The sequence below is a fragment of the Egretta garzetta genome, unplaced genomic scaffold (genome assembly GCF_000687185.1).
Source record: "Egretta garzetta isolate BGI_Z169 unplaced genomic scaffold, ASM68718v1 scaffold751, whole genome shotgun sequence".
Lineage (NCBI taxonomy): Eukaryota > Metazoa > Chordata > Aves > Pelecaniformes > Ardeidae > Egretta > Egretta garzetta.
This window is the reverse complement of record NW_009258628.1, coordinates 154,697-169,797: the sequence shown is the minus strand read 5'-3', so window position 1 is coordinate 169,797 and position 15,101 is coordinate 154,697. Positions and strand designations below refer to the sequence as shown.

The window sequence follows — 15,101 nt, the reverse complement described above, 5'->3', positions numbered from 1 at the left end:
TTGACTGAAGTCAACGAAACATCCCACTTGAACATCAGCTGGAGACAAAGCAGATAGATAATCCTGGAATCACTGCAAACATTATGCTGGTTTGTGCCAGAGGTCTGATGGGATCGGAAAGGCTAACGACGTTATGCTTCCTGTTAGTTAGGGCTAGCTGATGGGAAAAAATGTTCCTTGAGAGGATCTCTCCCAGTTTTAGGACTAGGCATGAGCTATAGGTAGGGTGCTCCAGGCTGTAAAACGAGGGGAGATATTTCTTTCTCAGTTGTTTTACCCTTTGAACTCTCCTGAACAATTCCTTTCCGTATGCTGACTGCTTGTAAAGTGGCGGTCATGCCATCCCTCAGAGCCTGAGCCGTACGCGTTCCGCAAAACCCATCCATCGAGCGTGGGGACAGCACAAAGCTCCGCTCCCCCCTCGTGTCTCCCGCGCCTGCTGCTTCCCAGCAGTGCTGCCGGCGATGGGGGCAGACCCTGCCGCCCCAGACCCCGCAAAAACGTGGAGCAAAATGTCCGCGCCCCCAAAGAGGTTGCAGCGGAAATCTAAGGCATCAAAGAAGAGCTGAATCCAGGGAGGCTGGTTTTGTTCTCGCCGTGCTTTCGCGCAGGCAAGGGGCAGGCAGGGTGGGCGGGCTGGCTGTATTTGAACTTATTCAGGAATGAAAAATGGCCATAATTTTGCAGTCTTCTTTCAAAAAGTCTTATTCCCAGGGCAGACCTTTGTTGCAGCACTGAAAAGCTCTACAGTCCTCCCACCTGCTGTTTGCCCTTATCGCTCGCCCAAGCCCTCGCCCCTGCGCACACATCCTGCTTGCACGCGGAAGCTGCTGGCAACATGGCTGGGGACTGCGTTTTGCTCGCTGCTGTCTCTCTTCTTTCCGCCTTCCAGCAATGTAAGATCTGTGGGGTTGCGTGGCTGGGGCTCGGGGAGGTTTCCACCGGTTCTGAAGTACTGGAAATTATTTTACGATAAACTGGCTGCTCTGTGACTGTGATTTCTGAGAGCTCCTAAGGTTTTTCTCACCGGAGCATTGTTTACCCTCTCTGTAGCCCGAGAGGGCGTGGGCTCAGTGGGACAGATCACTTTTCCCCGTGGGAGAATTTGTTTCCAATTCTGTTTGCTGACTTTTTTGGAATTGTACTTACGTGAGAGCTTGTATCTAGCTGTAAAGTTACCCCAAAGCCACGCTATGTCTTGGTTTTGATTCTTATTTAGGCACCTATACAACTGAAAACCTCAACAGTGAGAGTAAATTTGTGAAACCAAATACACCAATGCTGGACCGAAAGCGCTCTAAAATCTCTTTCCTGAAACAGAGATATATACTAAGTAATTGAAAGAAGAAAGCAAACCTTTACACCTGGCAGCAATAATATGAGCTATCCCGTATTATGTCCTCCTCATCATTACAGTTCTTTAAGATCTATATGGATTTATTCTATCCCCTGCTGATACGCCTCTGAGAATCAAGAAGTAGGGAGAGAAGTGGGCAAGTCTGAGATGCTCTTTTTGCTGTGCATCAGCCTATAGCTGCAGTAGCATTTTTAATGCTTGTCATTATTTTCTTTAAAATATGTTTATATATTGCGTTTACACCAGGAAACGATACATCTTGAAGGCGTTTGTGCTTTACTAGTGTGAGATGATTAAGAGCAAGTGAAAAGTAATTACTTTGCCTTCTTTTCAGATCTCTACAGCACTGCCAACTTATCTAGTAACCTATCTGTGTGGCTTGATTGGTTGTTTATTTGTTCTTAAAGCCTCAGCTACTGAAATAACATTTGTACCCACAGAAAAAAAAAGCTTGAGAATGTGACCCTTCCAGGTTAAAAAAAGCCCAACACAGCAGAAGGCAAATAAAAAGCACCTCAAATTTACATTCCCTTTTTCTGTCATCAGATCAGCTACAACATACCCCTGTGGTCTTCACAGCACATTTCTAGCTGGTGGCAGTATTTACCATCAACTTCTGTGAAAGTTCAACTCGCCTGCCTTGATTTTTTTTTAAGTTAAAAGTGTGAAGGATTAAAACCAACCAACCAACACCTGGAAAAGTACTGCAGTTTGAAAACTGAAGGAATTGTATAGACACTGAAACTGTGAAGGAAGAGGGAAATACCCATCTTCTTCCTTGTGGTGGTTAATCCATGTTAGTTAATCTTAGTTAAAATCACAGAAAAGACAAGATAACCCAGGTTTGAACTTACACTGGCAGTCTGACATCAAGCCCAAAGCAAAACCCGCGTGAGAATCTGATCCGCTGACAGGATTTAAATCCCCACAGCTCGGCTGACTTTCAGCACGCTTCCTAGCATGGCTGAACCAGCGCAGATTAATGCATGGGAGCTCACATGCACGCTGTGGAAGGGGCACTGTCAGGGCATGTTGTACCCAGTTCACACAAGGGTGACCGGCTTCCTGCAACCGAAACGCACATGGAGACGCACGGCACCGGGTGCTCTGTTTACTCTGCTGTTTATTCTGCTGAGCCACCCACCCGTCCGGAGTTAGGAAGGTGCTAATGGGGGATACGACCCCCCTGAAGCAGTGCTGGAAGTCAGGTTTCACTCCGCAGCTATCAGAGGTACCAGATTTAGTGCCTCTGAACTATGAGTTATTCAAAGAACCAGGCCGGTCGAAGATTAAGCTGTGCAAGAAATGCTCTAGGGCAGAAAGAAAGAGCAGAAGCAATGCAGGAAGGGGTTGCCAGTCATGAACCAGGTTTTAAGCAGCTAAGATTTGCTTGAGAGATTAGGGCTTGGAAGACTGATGGGAAAACAAGGGAACGCAACGAAAGGACAGAGTGAATCCCAGACACTGATACAGGTGAGAACAGGGAGGAGAGGAGTCCCACCACTCCTCTATTTCGAAGCATCTCTCTGAACTAGCCACCTTTTAAAATCACTCTTAGTAATTCCAGGACCCAGCAAGACAGTATTAAAAAGATTTTGATTTTTTTTAAAGGTCATTAGGCCGGGCCATGCGAATTAGCATGCACTATCATACACTGCAATACAGGTACAATACAGGTAGCAGCTTCTCTACAGGCTTTTTAACAGAGTAATCTTCCTTGAAAGCCTGCTTTGTCCCATATTTTCACAGTAAAGATATTAACTCAGTAACCATAAATGCCACCTGAAGATGAAAGCAAAGAGAAAAAAAGAAAAGAAAGCAAAGAAAGGCAAGTCAAGCCTACTTTGTAACTACCTCAGTCATGTAATTTAGCCTGCTAGGATTGAACAACTCGATAGAGGGGGAAGAAAAGGCTATGAAAACCTCTACTTACTCCTGCTGCCACGCTTTCTGGAGTCCTCACCCCAGCACCTGCAGTGGGTGGGGCAGGAGAGCTCTCCCATTGCTTTATTATTTAATTTAGCCCTCGTTAACCCATAATCACAAACCTTAAATTTGGAGTTACACCGCTACTTCCCTTTCACCAGCCAGGAACTGAAAGGCAAGTCCTATGCAGTTAAACAAAAAATACAGTCATTATTCCTCTCCTGAGCTCTTCTCGAGTCCCTGGTTGGTGCCTGTCTTGTTCTGCGTGCCGGGCTCACCTTTTCTCTGAGGGTGATGCTAGTTCTCCCCTTATGCAATGCCACAGCCTGGTTTTCATTGGCATATAAAAGCCCACTTGTCCCCGACTGAAGCAAAGTTCCCATAAATGACAGCGGAAGCCACTAAAGAAGTGGGTTTTGGGATGGTTGGCCGTATGATCGCGACCTGTTTCCGCATATGGTTAACCAGAGTCTCCCACGTGCAAATCTCTATCCCTCAAGATACAGCCTTGCTGACCAAGCACTACCAAGGAGAAATCGCATTACAGCTGAGGCCAGGGTTATGCCGTGGCCTTGATGATTTGTTTTGGTTAATTGTACTGAACAAACAAGAACGATTTGGCCCCTACGGTGCCTTAATCTTCTTATTTCCCCCAGTACATTTACTTTCCCCAGCATCCGTTCAAGGTTTTTTTTCCACTCATTTGAATGCAATGAGCTGCCTTGGCTCGCCTCAGTCCCTCAGTAGAAAAAAAACTGGTCCCAGACTAGTTGGAAGCATTGAATGGGTCAGTGGGGCCAGAAAATGAGGAACTGGCTAAAAACACCATTGCACGAAAAACCATGGCTCACCTACCACTTTGACTGATAAGCCAAGCAGGATTTGCCAGCACGTGGTATTTGTCATAAAAAATAGATCATTTTGAGGGCAGCAGAAGTTAAAAAACAACTTTTCAGTTAAGTTTTCCAGGAAAATATTTCTCAGAGGTAATTCTTGTGCTTTCACAAGTTTCAGTCTCCCTGAAGCACGTTCCCTCAGCCCTCCCTGCTACCGTTCTTCCCTTCCGACAGGGCTGCAAGGTGGCAAACGATGGGTGAATCACCAGGCACGGCAAGAGAAGCGTGGGTGGGAGCAGAGGAGGTCTTGCTGGATGCAAATACGATGAGAGGTCCTGTAAACCTGCCTTCCAGAGGGATAGCTGAGCTGCTCTGACTAGCCTTGGGAGAGAAGGGTTGAGAGGTCACTTGAACACAGCCTGTAATTACTTATATGGGGAGAAGACAGACGGGAAAAGGCTTTTTTGGGAAAAGAGCTTGGCCAGAAGGCTTAGCCATAAGAGGCGCGCAGGGCAGCACCACCAATATCTCTAGCTGTATTTTAATGCCACTGCTCCCAGAAGGGAGGGCGGAAGGTGTGCTCGAGGCTCGCCCCTCAGGCAGGTCTTTTTAGTGAACTCAGGCAGGTGCCTGGTTTCTGGAGCCAGGTAAAGTTCAGGTAGAAGCTAGGCAGTGAGCGGATGGCGACAACGTGGCCAGAAAAATAACTCCAGGTATCCAGAGGGTCTTAAAGTCAGACAAGGTGATGCCCAATAGCTCTGCTGCACACAGAAAATTGCTGTCTGTGTACTGGCCTTGGTCCTTGCCAGCCTCTGATCAACTTTTAGGGGGAGACTTCTGCAGTGAGGACATCAGTAAAACGGGATATACGTATACACATCAGAAGCGGTCCTAGAAATACAGAAGTGCAGAGATAGCGTTGGACTGGTTTGGGGTTTTTTGGTAAGCAGCCGATATTCAGTCACTGTACAGCAAGTAATCTGTCTTTTTCATGGCACTGCGTCAGGTCTAAAAAATGCTTTTTACAAGGTGGGTGAGTACTATCAGCTCCAGTCAGTGGAGGTGGGAGCAGGATAGGTCCTCCATCAGACAGCTCTCGGGCTCACCAGCAGAGGAGGTGGAGAGCAGGGACCAGGCTACAGCCTCCGCGGTGGCAGCTCTCTGCTCTTTCCAACACACTGAACCTTGAGAGTCCGAGACAATAACAACCGATGGACAAGCATGTGCTATAGGATACGGGTAAATAACTTCCAAAGGGTGGCTACAAGATTTTTGTTTCCAAAGATCGTAATGCTACCCCATGCCCCAAAGCACCATAGCTCTTAGCGTCACTAAACCAAAATGACCATACGCTACTCAAGCAAGTAGGGAATTGGCCTCCATCGGGGCAATTTGGTTACTGCTAAGGCAGCACGCTGCCGCTGCGGTGTGGCTAGGCTGCTCCTAGGCTCGGCGGTTCTAGGATTCAGGTGGGGTGGAAGGATACTTAAGGCATAGCTAGTGTAGCAAATGCAAAAAGAGAATGAATATATTTCTGAAATAGCATTTTTTGCCCCTTCCTCATGAGTGAGTCACTCCTGAGGATAAGATCTGAACTTTTGTGGGGAAAAACTAGTTTATCTAATATTGGTCTCCTTCTGCCGAATGACATGGAAAGAGCTGAAGAACAACAATCTCTATTTAAAAAAATTACTGACGTGTTAGGGATGCAACTGAGCCGAGGAATTGTGCAATCGCGAGCCCTTATTTTTGCTTACAGGTCACTTTGCTTGGCTGGTGGGGAAATCAAGAATGAAGCACAAGGTCATGCCCCCGGCTGTCACTGGAGCTCCGGAATTTGACAGAACATTTCGTGCACAGTAAGTCTGCAGATCATTAAGATGGTGGCAATGAATAACAATTCAGTCCAGAAGAGAAGCAAAAACATTATCCTAAAATGTTACCTTTTCTTTGCATCCCCTGCTCAAAAATAAAGAAGCAAAGTAACAAACAGACCCCTTTTCAAATGGTTCAGCTATTATTTTAATAAAAATGGGGTAAGTTCAGCTCATTTAAAAGAGTCACTGCTCAAATTCTGACCAAACTAGGCAATCAGATTACCCAAACCTAAGTAGGGGCTGAGAGCTAGTTGACTGCAATTTAGAGAATTCAGATGTTCTGGATCTAGCAAGCTGTGCCGTCAGTTCTTGGGCTGTGGCAAACACCAAACACATGGAAGACGAGCACAGGAAACCTCTGTCTTCACAGTGGGTAACGGTGGAATAGCCCAAGACGACAGCGTTTTCCTAAAGGGCTTCAGTTTGTGATTAGCTAATGACCCTATGCAAAAGTATTTATACTTATTTCAATCCCATCTGCTGTAACTGTAGTCGTAGTGGATAACAATAACGGGGCATAGAATACATTAGACAACATATTAGATAACAGAATATGTTAGATATAGAAGGAGGCCTAATTCATTAAAAAGAAATTCATTCAGAACAAAGCAAGAAAAGGTATTCCAACAAAACGTTGGTGGGAAAACTGATGGATGGCCACAGATAAAGACCATGGAATGGTAGAGTCCTAGGTTGGAAGGGACCTCAAGGATCATCTGGTCCAACCTTTCTAAGTAAGAGCACAGTCTAGAGAAGATGGTCCAGCACCCTGTCCAGCTGAGTCTTAAAAGATGTTAAAGATGTTATGGTCCTCACCATAAGAGGTGGTGACTATTGTGTGCCGTCTGTGCCTGACATAAAGGCAGTTGGCCTCGGCAGGGCAATCCAAGCTGCCTACGCCCAGCTCTGTGCTTCCCCTCGCGGTCCCAGGAATGCTGGCCCACAAAACTTGCAATACCGAGTGCGGAGGTAGGTGATTAACACATCCATGTGCTGGAATTCCTGCCTCTCTCTGCTGCACAGGCACTTAATTTAGGTTTGTTTGTCCTATTTATTTCCATGTAGTTGGGATCGAGATCTTTGTCTGTGTTTAAATACCGGGCAAATATTTGGAATAAGTTTGTGTTTGAGATTACAAAGAAGAGAATTTTTAAGAGTGCCTAATGCTGGCTTTGACTGTGCTCCCACTGGATTCGATAGCATTAACTTTAGTGGCAACTAAACGAGGCCGAAGCTGATTCTCCTTGAAAACCCCACCCATAGTTCTTTTCCTTTCCAGACTAATGTTCTTTCAAATTTATTCTGCAGACAAAACTGTGTGGAGTTTTATCCAGTATTCCTGACTGTCCTCTGGACTGCGGGATGGTTTTTTAATCAAGGTAAACACTTTTTGCCTCTATCTTGGACTGAGAAGTTTTACGTAACTTTTTAAAAGACTGTAGTTTTATCAGGAGGTAGGTAACTGTAGACACCTTTTCCCCTTCTTTTCATTGCATTACCTTAGCGTAGCCTTCCTAGAAGAACACTCCGTGACACTGAAATCCCCACTTAGTCATGGCATTTCACACAGCCCCACCAGCTTTCACTTCTCTCCACAAGCCAAGGAGCCGGTCCCCAGCACATTTATCACACGTTCAGTGGATTTGCAGGGTGAATCATTCAGAAAAGCAGCTCCCAGATGCCTCCCACTAACAATTATTTGCACATTACGGGACAGTTCTCAGAGGACATCAAGCACAGCTATCGTCCCTGGGGAGGAGGCAGCCTGAGGACTCGGGTCGGGGCACTCATGCCTGGGGCTGGCCCCCTGGCTGGTGGGGGCAGAGCTCAAGCCAGCAAACATTTGGGGTTTTACATCCCAGATGAGTGACGCCACCACTGGGCTATGACTTGTTTGTTCTGTGACGCAGCTCCGAGCGCTGAAGCACAGTCGTAACAGCGGCATCTCCAGCCACAGATACCGTGTACTTCAGGTGTGCTTGGGAAAATCTACTGTGTTTTCTCAGCCACCTAGCAGGGGGGAGGGCATTTTTTGGCCAAATGTTCTGAACTCAGGCGCCGCAGAGCTTTCACTCCTCTCACTCTGTTGGACTTTCCAAGGCGGGTCCGCGATGTCTCCTAACAGTGACAGGGCAGACTCTCGTAGAGCTAGAGCTTGTGTCAGGGCCTGATTTTTGCATTCTGCTTTATTAATCTCTCCCCAGCTGATGCCTGAGAAGCATAAGACTGTGGGCTGGAGAAGGGATAGTTGTGAGCTAGTTATGCTCGTGCCCACTATACCTCTCCTTCCTGAACAACTACCTTTCTTCTTCATTTTCTGTGTTTGCTCCAAAGCAGTAATTTTGTTTTGGGGCTCTCTTACAGCCAGATATTGAGTCCCATCTCCACTGCAAATCCAATGTAAATCCAAAGTAGCACCACTTAAGTCAACTGGATACGAGATAGTACGTGTGCTCATAGACAGGCACTTGAATCGGGGAAAATCACACAGCAACCCAGCCGTGTGCTGTCATATGTAATAAAGGATTACGTTAACCTCCTCTTTAAGTCATTTTTTCAGCTGAGCATCTCCCATAGATGAGGGGAGACGAGTTTACATGAGTTAATCCAGAACACAGTAAAAGCTGTCCTCTGTAATGCTCACTCACACGGTTTGAAAGGAGACAAAATTATCCAGCTTAGTCCTGGGTAATACGACTGACCTCCACACCCTGCTCCATCTATCAAATGGAGGTGACTTTCTACTCTTCCCACAGGGAGGTCAGACAGCTAACTTCACTACAGCTTTCCCTCATGTCCTTGGATAAAAGCTGCTATATAAATGCAAAGCAGGTTATTAACAACATAAATAAGATTTCCCTTTCCAAAACAAACACTCCCCTTTAGCATGAACTGCCATAACAATACCAAAGGACAGCGCTGGGTCAAGCCACAGTGCTCCAACCCACTGTCCTGTCTCTGGGATAACCACCAGACTGGGGCGGGGGGGGCAGATTCCTGTCAGTTCTTGAGATCTCCTTTCCAGGGAATGCCTTTAGATTTTTTTTTGGACAGTCCTATGCCCACCCTTATCTGTAAACCCATATCAAGAGCCTCCTGTAGTGAACGCTTAAGAATACATATATCTCTTTTGAATGATGCTTTCCCAAGATAAATTCCCAGGGTGTGGGTAGCTATGAAAATCCCCAGGGCCATGCAACTGGAAAACCATAAGTAAAGTGCCTAACTGTCTCTATGATGCTCATTTTCCAGTTTTCTAACTGGTTTTTTTCCCCCCTATTAATCCTTCCTTTCTTAGAATTAGCTTCCTTCCTGGGCGTGTTGTACGTGTTTGCCCGCTACAAGTACTTCCATGGCTACGTACAGTCTGTGAAAGGAAGGTAAGGAGTTCCCAGCTGAACGCAGGTTAAAAGCTCCAGGCTGCGGTCTGAAGCCGGGCTGAGAGCCAAGGTCTGGCAGTGAAAAGTGACTGTAATTGAATGCAACATGTGTAAAGTGTCAGCAAGAGGGCTGATGCGGAACCCCCCAGGGAAGAGGGCTGGCTGCTGCGGTAGAAGCCTAGGTTAAGATGCGCACGTGCTACGGGTCACGAGAGAGAAGGGGGTTTGCTGCTCAGCTTGCGGGGGCCTGCTCTGCACTGAGCACACTGGCAGCCGGGCTGGGAGAGGTCTGAGAACAGAAGTGTGGTTTTGCAGCTGAGGACTGCGGTGGGATGGGAGGCTGCCCAGGCAAGGCTTGCACAGTGCCTGCCTGCCTGCGGTTTTCATTTTTCCTCAGTTTGTCACATCAAGACCTTTACTCTTGCCACGCAAAATGCACTAGAGGAAGCAAGCGAATCTGGCCTTGTAAGCTGATGAACTTTCACCAGACAGATAAGAGAACACAGCTTCAGATAAGCATATGTTAATGAATGTTAAGTGCAGAGCATCTCGTTAACATGAATTCTGCTTCAGCCAATGTGCACACTGGCCATCAACACTCAAAGACACAGTTTACTACTTCTTTCACTGAAGCCACCTTCTGTGTCCTGACCTAAGGCTCCTCTTCCAGCACACACACTGGTCCCGAGAAGGAAATAGCATGATATATACTTGTCATAAAATTAAGAGACTTGGGATGTATGTTTCTGGAGGAAGATGCTGAACAATCAGACTATTTGGGAGCGAATAATCCTGCAGCAGCACAAGGCTGTACTACAGGGCTCTTTTCCATAGCTTGCATACTGAAATTCTCCTTCACACTACAGTCTCCACCAGCCCTTTACCCTCTTTGGAAGAGCTGTTGCTTAAGAGAAGGGAGAGTCTATGTATTCCAGAGAAAATATATGGAGACAATTTTGTATTTCCCAATAAGAGATGCAATAATTCAAGTGATGCAACGAACACCAACCAGAAGACTAGCAACTATTAAGGAAGTTTGGGGAGCAAAACCGCGTAAATAAGTGAACAAGCAGAGCATAACAAACTTTCCTTTAATCAACAAACTTGGAAGTCCTTTGTTCAAGAAATCTCTCCCATGCTTTACTTCAGTACTCCTGGACCAATAGATTCAGCCTCTTGAGGAAGCCTAAAAAGAGTGGCTGACTTTGCTTTGAGACAGAGCTTTACACTCTGGTGAGGCTCTGATTTCTTTGCATGGAACAGAGGGTGCCGAGAGTCAGCCCGGCGGCCCAAGGAAACGGCTTTGCTCACAAGGCTTGCCTCTGCAGGCCTGGCTGGGGGGCGCCCCCCGCGGGGGCCTCCAGCAGCCCTGCTGGCGAGAAGGTAATCAGTCTCTGCACTGATTCTCAACCGAAATCACTGACTACAGCCGTACTAGTTATAAAGACAGCCCTGGTCCGCCTGCTCAAAGAGCTGGTTACGACACATACTCGTGCACTTGACTACATGAATTGCAGCTCAGGGTTACCAAGGCTGGATTTTTTTGTTTGTTTTAAGAGCACAACAGGAAGATGCACCTTCTACTTGGTTTCTGTGCTGGAGAGGCCTTTACAAGCGAGCTCTATCCTTCCCCCTGCCCTCCAGCTGGTTCTAACAGATACTTAAAGGGCTAAGCTAGACTTCTCATGCTCTCCTAAAACTGAGGAAATCTCATAGTTGACCATTTTGAAATCCACAGCTAGTCATGGCACGCCCAGAAAGCCTACCTATATCAAGTCTTTAGGCACTGGTGAGGTTCTCGGGCTGCCCCGCACCCCCAGCGGTGCCCAAGCACCTACCTAACCTCTTCAGCTTCCGTGGGTATGGGGATAACTAGCTATAAATCGAAGGCTGACAAGCTCCTCAGACCCCTCTCTCCAATGCCAACGTGATGGGATTCTCCAAAGAGACCTTTTGCTGCTGGCTTTGCCAGCAGAGGCCAACCCGGCAGCAACACCCAGAATACGCCTGTTGGACCAGAGACTGCACCAAGGCAGCCGAGAGCGGCCCCAGCAAAGCGTGCGTGGGGGGGACGCTCCCCGCTCACGCGTGCCCAGAAAGCGAGCTCTGGGTCTCAGAGCTGAAGGGCTCTCCCAGCCTCTTCTGCAGGAGCTTTCCATTTTGTACAGATAAAATAACTTGACCCTCTCCCATCTCCAGCAAGTGCCCTAATCGCTGATTTTTTAGGATCAACACTCTCCCTTCACAGTCCAAAAATCCAAATCAAAGCGGCAACCAGCAGCAGAGAGTCCCTGACCAACAGCTGCGGATGCAAGAGACGCACACCCACACCCCCCAGCCCCAAAGGCTTCTCCCTCCCGCTCCTACACCTGGACTTGCAGGGAGGTGCTCACGCGTGCCTGAGGCTTTGCCTACAGGTCTTCACGTCGTGGGGTGAGGTAGCTTCATCACGGAGCAAGTTCCTGACTTCCACGGGAATATTAAGAAACACTGGGGGAGAGTTTTCCCACAGAGAGGGTATGAGGAATCCCTCTTCTCCCTAGCAAAAGCCACGCGCGGGAAAGGTTTGTTACCAAAACGCTCCAAGGTAGCGTTGCAGCAGTGATACTTCCCAACTCTCCACACCTCTTCTTAACGGGTGCGGACAAGCAGTTTCGCTGTCAGCATGCCGTGTCCAGCTCGTAACAGTGTTTTTCTGCTTTCCACTTTCTAGGTTAACAGGGTTTTATTTGAATTTGATAATTCTGACTTGCTTGATAACCCTGGGTGCAGCTGGGGTCGTTAACAGCATTCTGGATGAATACCTGGACTTCCGCATTATGAAGAAACTACGGAAATTGTTCTGAAGACTGTTGGGGTATTTTTTAAAAAGTAAATAAATAATGCAGGTGCTTTCCCTGAACACCAAAAAGATTATAAGATGCATTTGAATAAAGCATCAGAGCTCTTTCCTAGCGGCCCGTTGCACTGTAAAATGCATGTTTTTCCCGAGCTGTTTACGCTTTTTCCTTTCCCTATGCTCTTGAAAGAGAGTCCGTGAGACAGAACGTGATGCCACATCTGCATTCGCAATGACACATTCTGTTCTCCCGTACAGTACTGTAAACCCCAAACGAACTGCGCAGAACTAAAGCCATTAATTCACTAAGTAATTTAGTCGCAACTGGTGCTGCAAGCCCCAGCCCACCTTACCCAACGTCCTTCAGCTTTGCCAATGCTCTGCACTCTTCCTTCGCTCCTCTTCCTTTCCCTCAGCAGCGCCACCCGTTCTGCACAAATGTAAAACCACTCTTCAACACAACACGCTGCCGCGAGGCCCTGATTTTCCAAGAGCATGCAATCCCACTGCAGGAGGCTGCTCAAGCATACATGGAAACGCTGCTTTCTTCAGGCCAACGTTTAAAGCTGCGCTTGACCCTACGTTCTGTGGAGGCCTTTTGATTTTATACGCACGTTCGCAGTTCCAACACCCGCTTAAATGCTCTTCTGGTAGAAGTGGGGCCCTCCTGCAGGCAGATCCCAGTCCTCACACAAAGCCTCTCGAAGTCAGGCTGTACCCACAGTGCGGCACCAGTGAGAGGGAGAGCCAGCCCGGACAAAAAGGCGGCGCAGATGCTCATCTGACAATTGGGTCTGCTGCGTTGTCTCCCGCCCAGGCACAGATGGCTGGGGTGTGGGAAAGGCTCGACAAATGTCCCAGCATGGCCACAGCTCTGGGAGTCATAAAATGGCAATGAAAAGCAAACCAACTAGGAAAACAGTTTTCTGCTAAAGCGGCAGGGAAAAGTCACGGCTTAGCACCATCAGCTCAACGTACGCTGGTGGTCAATTAGAACTGTGCAGAAGAAGCAAGACCACGCCTGACTATTTTGGTAGCTCCCGAGAATTCAAATGACTTAGGCAAGGCTGAATATACTCATGTTAGCTAAAGCCAGCAGGCAGAAATATTCCTTGTCATGCTCATGAAGACATGATTTGGCCAAAAAAAGACTGCGCGTTTGTACAATGGAACGTGCTTATGGTCTTTCTAAAAGCGTACTGAGGTTGGTAACCTGAGCACAAAATAATTGAGTGGCGGATCAGGTTCATAACAAGCTTCTGTATAGAAAAGGTGGACAGGTTGCGTTGTGCAGAAGTTAGCTTGGGACTAAAAGGCACAGCTTGGTGCCTGCGGGTGGCAAAGGCCAAAATGGCATTAGAAACAGCAACGTGAGATGGGTGCAAAGGCGCAAGACCTGGGTCCGATAACGGCTGCCGGGAGGAAAAGGACGGATCAGGATGGCGAACAGGCTGGAGCTGACAGAGCTGAGGAAAGGGCAACTCCCGGGCACTTGCCTCCAGGGGAGAAAGTACAACAGGGCCACATTTAACAACCACAGAAATCAATGGGAATTCTTCCTCTAACTTACCTTCTGCGGGTGGAAAGACAGAAAAATCCGCCTACCCGCCTGCCAGCGATGCCTTCAGGCAGTCACGGGCAGCAGGAAGCGCTGCCACCCAAAGAAAAACCAAGACAAGGTCCAAACTACGTAAAAGGCTTGAAATACTCACTGGGGGAGGCCCAAAGGTCGCTCCCTGCCTTCAGGCGGGTCTCTGCCGCTGAAACCATTCCGTTCCAAGCTTACCTGTTGTAGCGGCCTGGCGCGTTTACAGCTCGCTTCCATACGCCATGCACTCCACAGGGAGCAGTAACAAACGGGTGCTGCGCGGGGGCAATTTCACATGCCGAAAAACGCGGGCGTGAGGCTGCAAAGCACCACCTGGCAGCAGAGCGCTAGGGGATAAACACGAACCGAACATGGTAGGAGCTGCGCCAGCCGACGCGAGGGCAGAAGTCAAGGACACCGCCTGCCTTCTGAGCCACTGCTCTTTTTTCCCCAGTTAGCCGGGACAGCTCGAAAAAGGTGCTACAGGCTGACCCATCTGTCATTAAAAACGAAATGCACCTCTAACAGACGGATGCTGTCAGTGTCGGTATTTAGGAGCGAGCGCCGCACCGCCTCGTGCCCGCTGCCCCAGCAGTCGGTATCAGGCTGCACGCTCCGCGCGCGCCGCGAGCTGGTGCAAACGTTCATCTGCCGGGCACCATCAGAAACGGTGACGGTCCCTGCTGCAGCTTCAACGCCGGCCGCTGCCCAGGGGCCTCTTGCTGAAAGCATCTTTTCTCAGCAAGCCCCTTGCCGGCACGTGCTGAGGAGTGGCTCTGGGAAGCTGCGCCGGTCGGGGCCGTTCTCCTCCTCCGTGCCCCATTATCCACGTTCGGCATGGCAAAGGACTGACGTTAAGGAGAGAAGGGGAACCTCACCTTAAAGGTTGTACGTGGAAGCCAAGCCACGCTGACATCCCGAACCGTGCAAGCAGAGGTCCCGTGTCTGATCCCCCGCGACTCCCCAGTAGGCTGGAAACACAGAGAAATCGGTGTCGAGCCCCGGAGGCGACGCGGCTCATTTCTCTTGAACAGGCCATGTAAAGTCAGCAAGCCTACGTGCACCTCCCAAAAGGCTTCGGCCAACACAACCCTCACACTGTAGCAGTAGTAGCAGGTGACAGGGAACTACTCCGACCGCGTGTCTTCACGCTTCCCCAGTTTCCCCATCTCTTCTTTCCAATGTCTACATCCAACCCCGCATCTGCCTTCTCCCACCCCACCTCGCCTCCCCCCACCGCAGCCACAGGACTCCTACATCCTGGGCTCTCCATCTCGTGCCCTCCCCTGAAAGCACTT

The 15,101-nt window shown here is 48.5% G+C and overlaps 1 protein-coding gene across 1 annotated transcript; it reads left to right on the top strand.

Annotated features, from left to right (window-relative positions):
• The first annotated feature begins 823 nt into the window (after positions 1-823).
• On the top strand, positions 824-14,178 carry MGST2 (microsomal glutathione S-transferase 2). The gene is made up of 5 exons (XM_009648248.2): positions 824-896; positions 5,879-5,978; positions 7,305-7,375; positions 9,295-9,376; positions 12,090-14,178. Exons 1-5 carry the CDS (start codon positions 839-841, stop codon positions 12,220-12,222), a joined length of 444 nt encoding a protein of 147 aa, XP_009646543.1. The 5' UTR covers positions 824-838; the 3' UTR covers positions 12,223-14,178.
• The last annotated feature ends 923 nt before the right edge of the window (positions 14,179-15,101 follow it).

Excerpts from the sequence above, each read along its gene's own strand:
- MGST2 (XM_009648248.2), top strand. The coding sequence starts at position 839 with ATGGCTGGGGACTGCGTTTTGCTCGCTGCTGTCTCTCTTCTTTCCGCC. Across the intron at positions 5,979-7,304 it reads GACAGAACATTTCGTGCACA|ACAAAACTGTGTGGAGTTTT; the intron begins GTAAGTCTGCAG and ends TTTATTCTGCAG. Across the intron at positions 7,376-9,294 it reads GGGATGGTTTTTTAATCAAG|AATTAGCTTCCTTCCTGGGC; the intron begins GTAAACACTTTT and ends TTCCTTTCTTAG.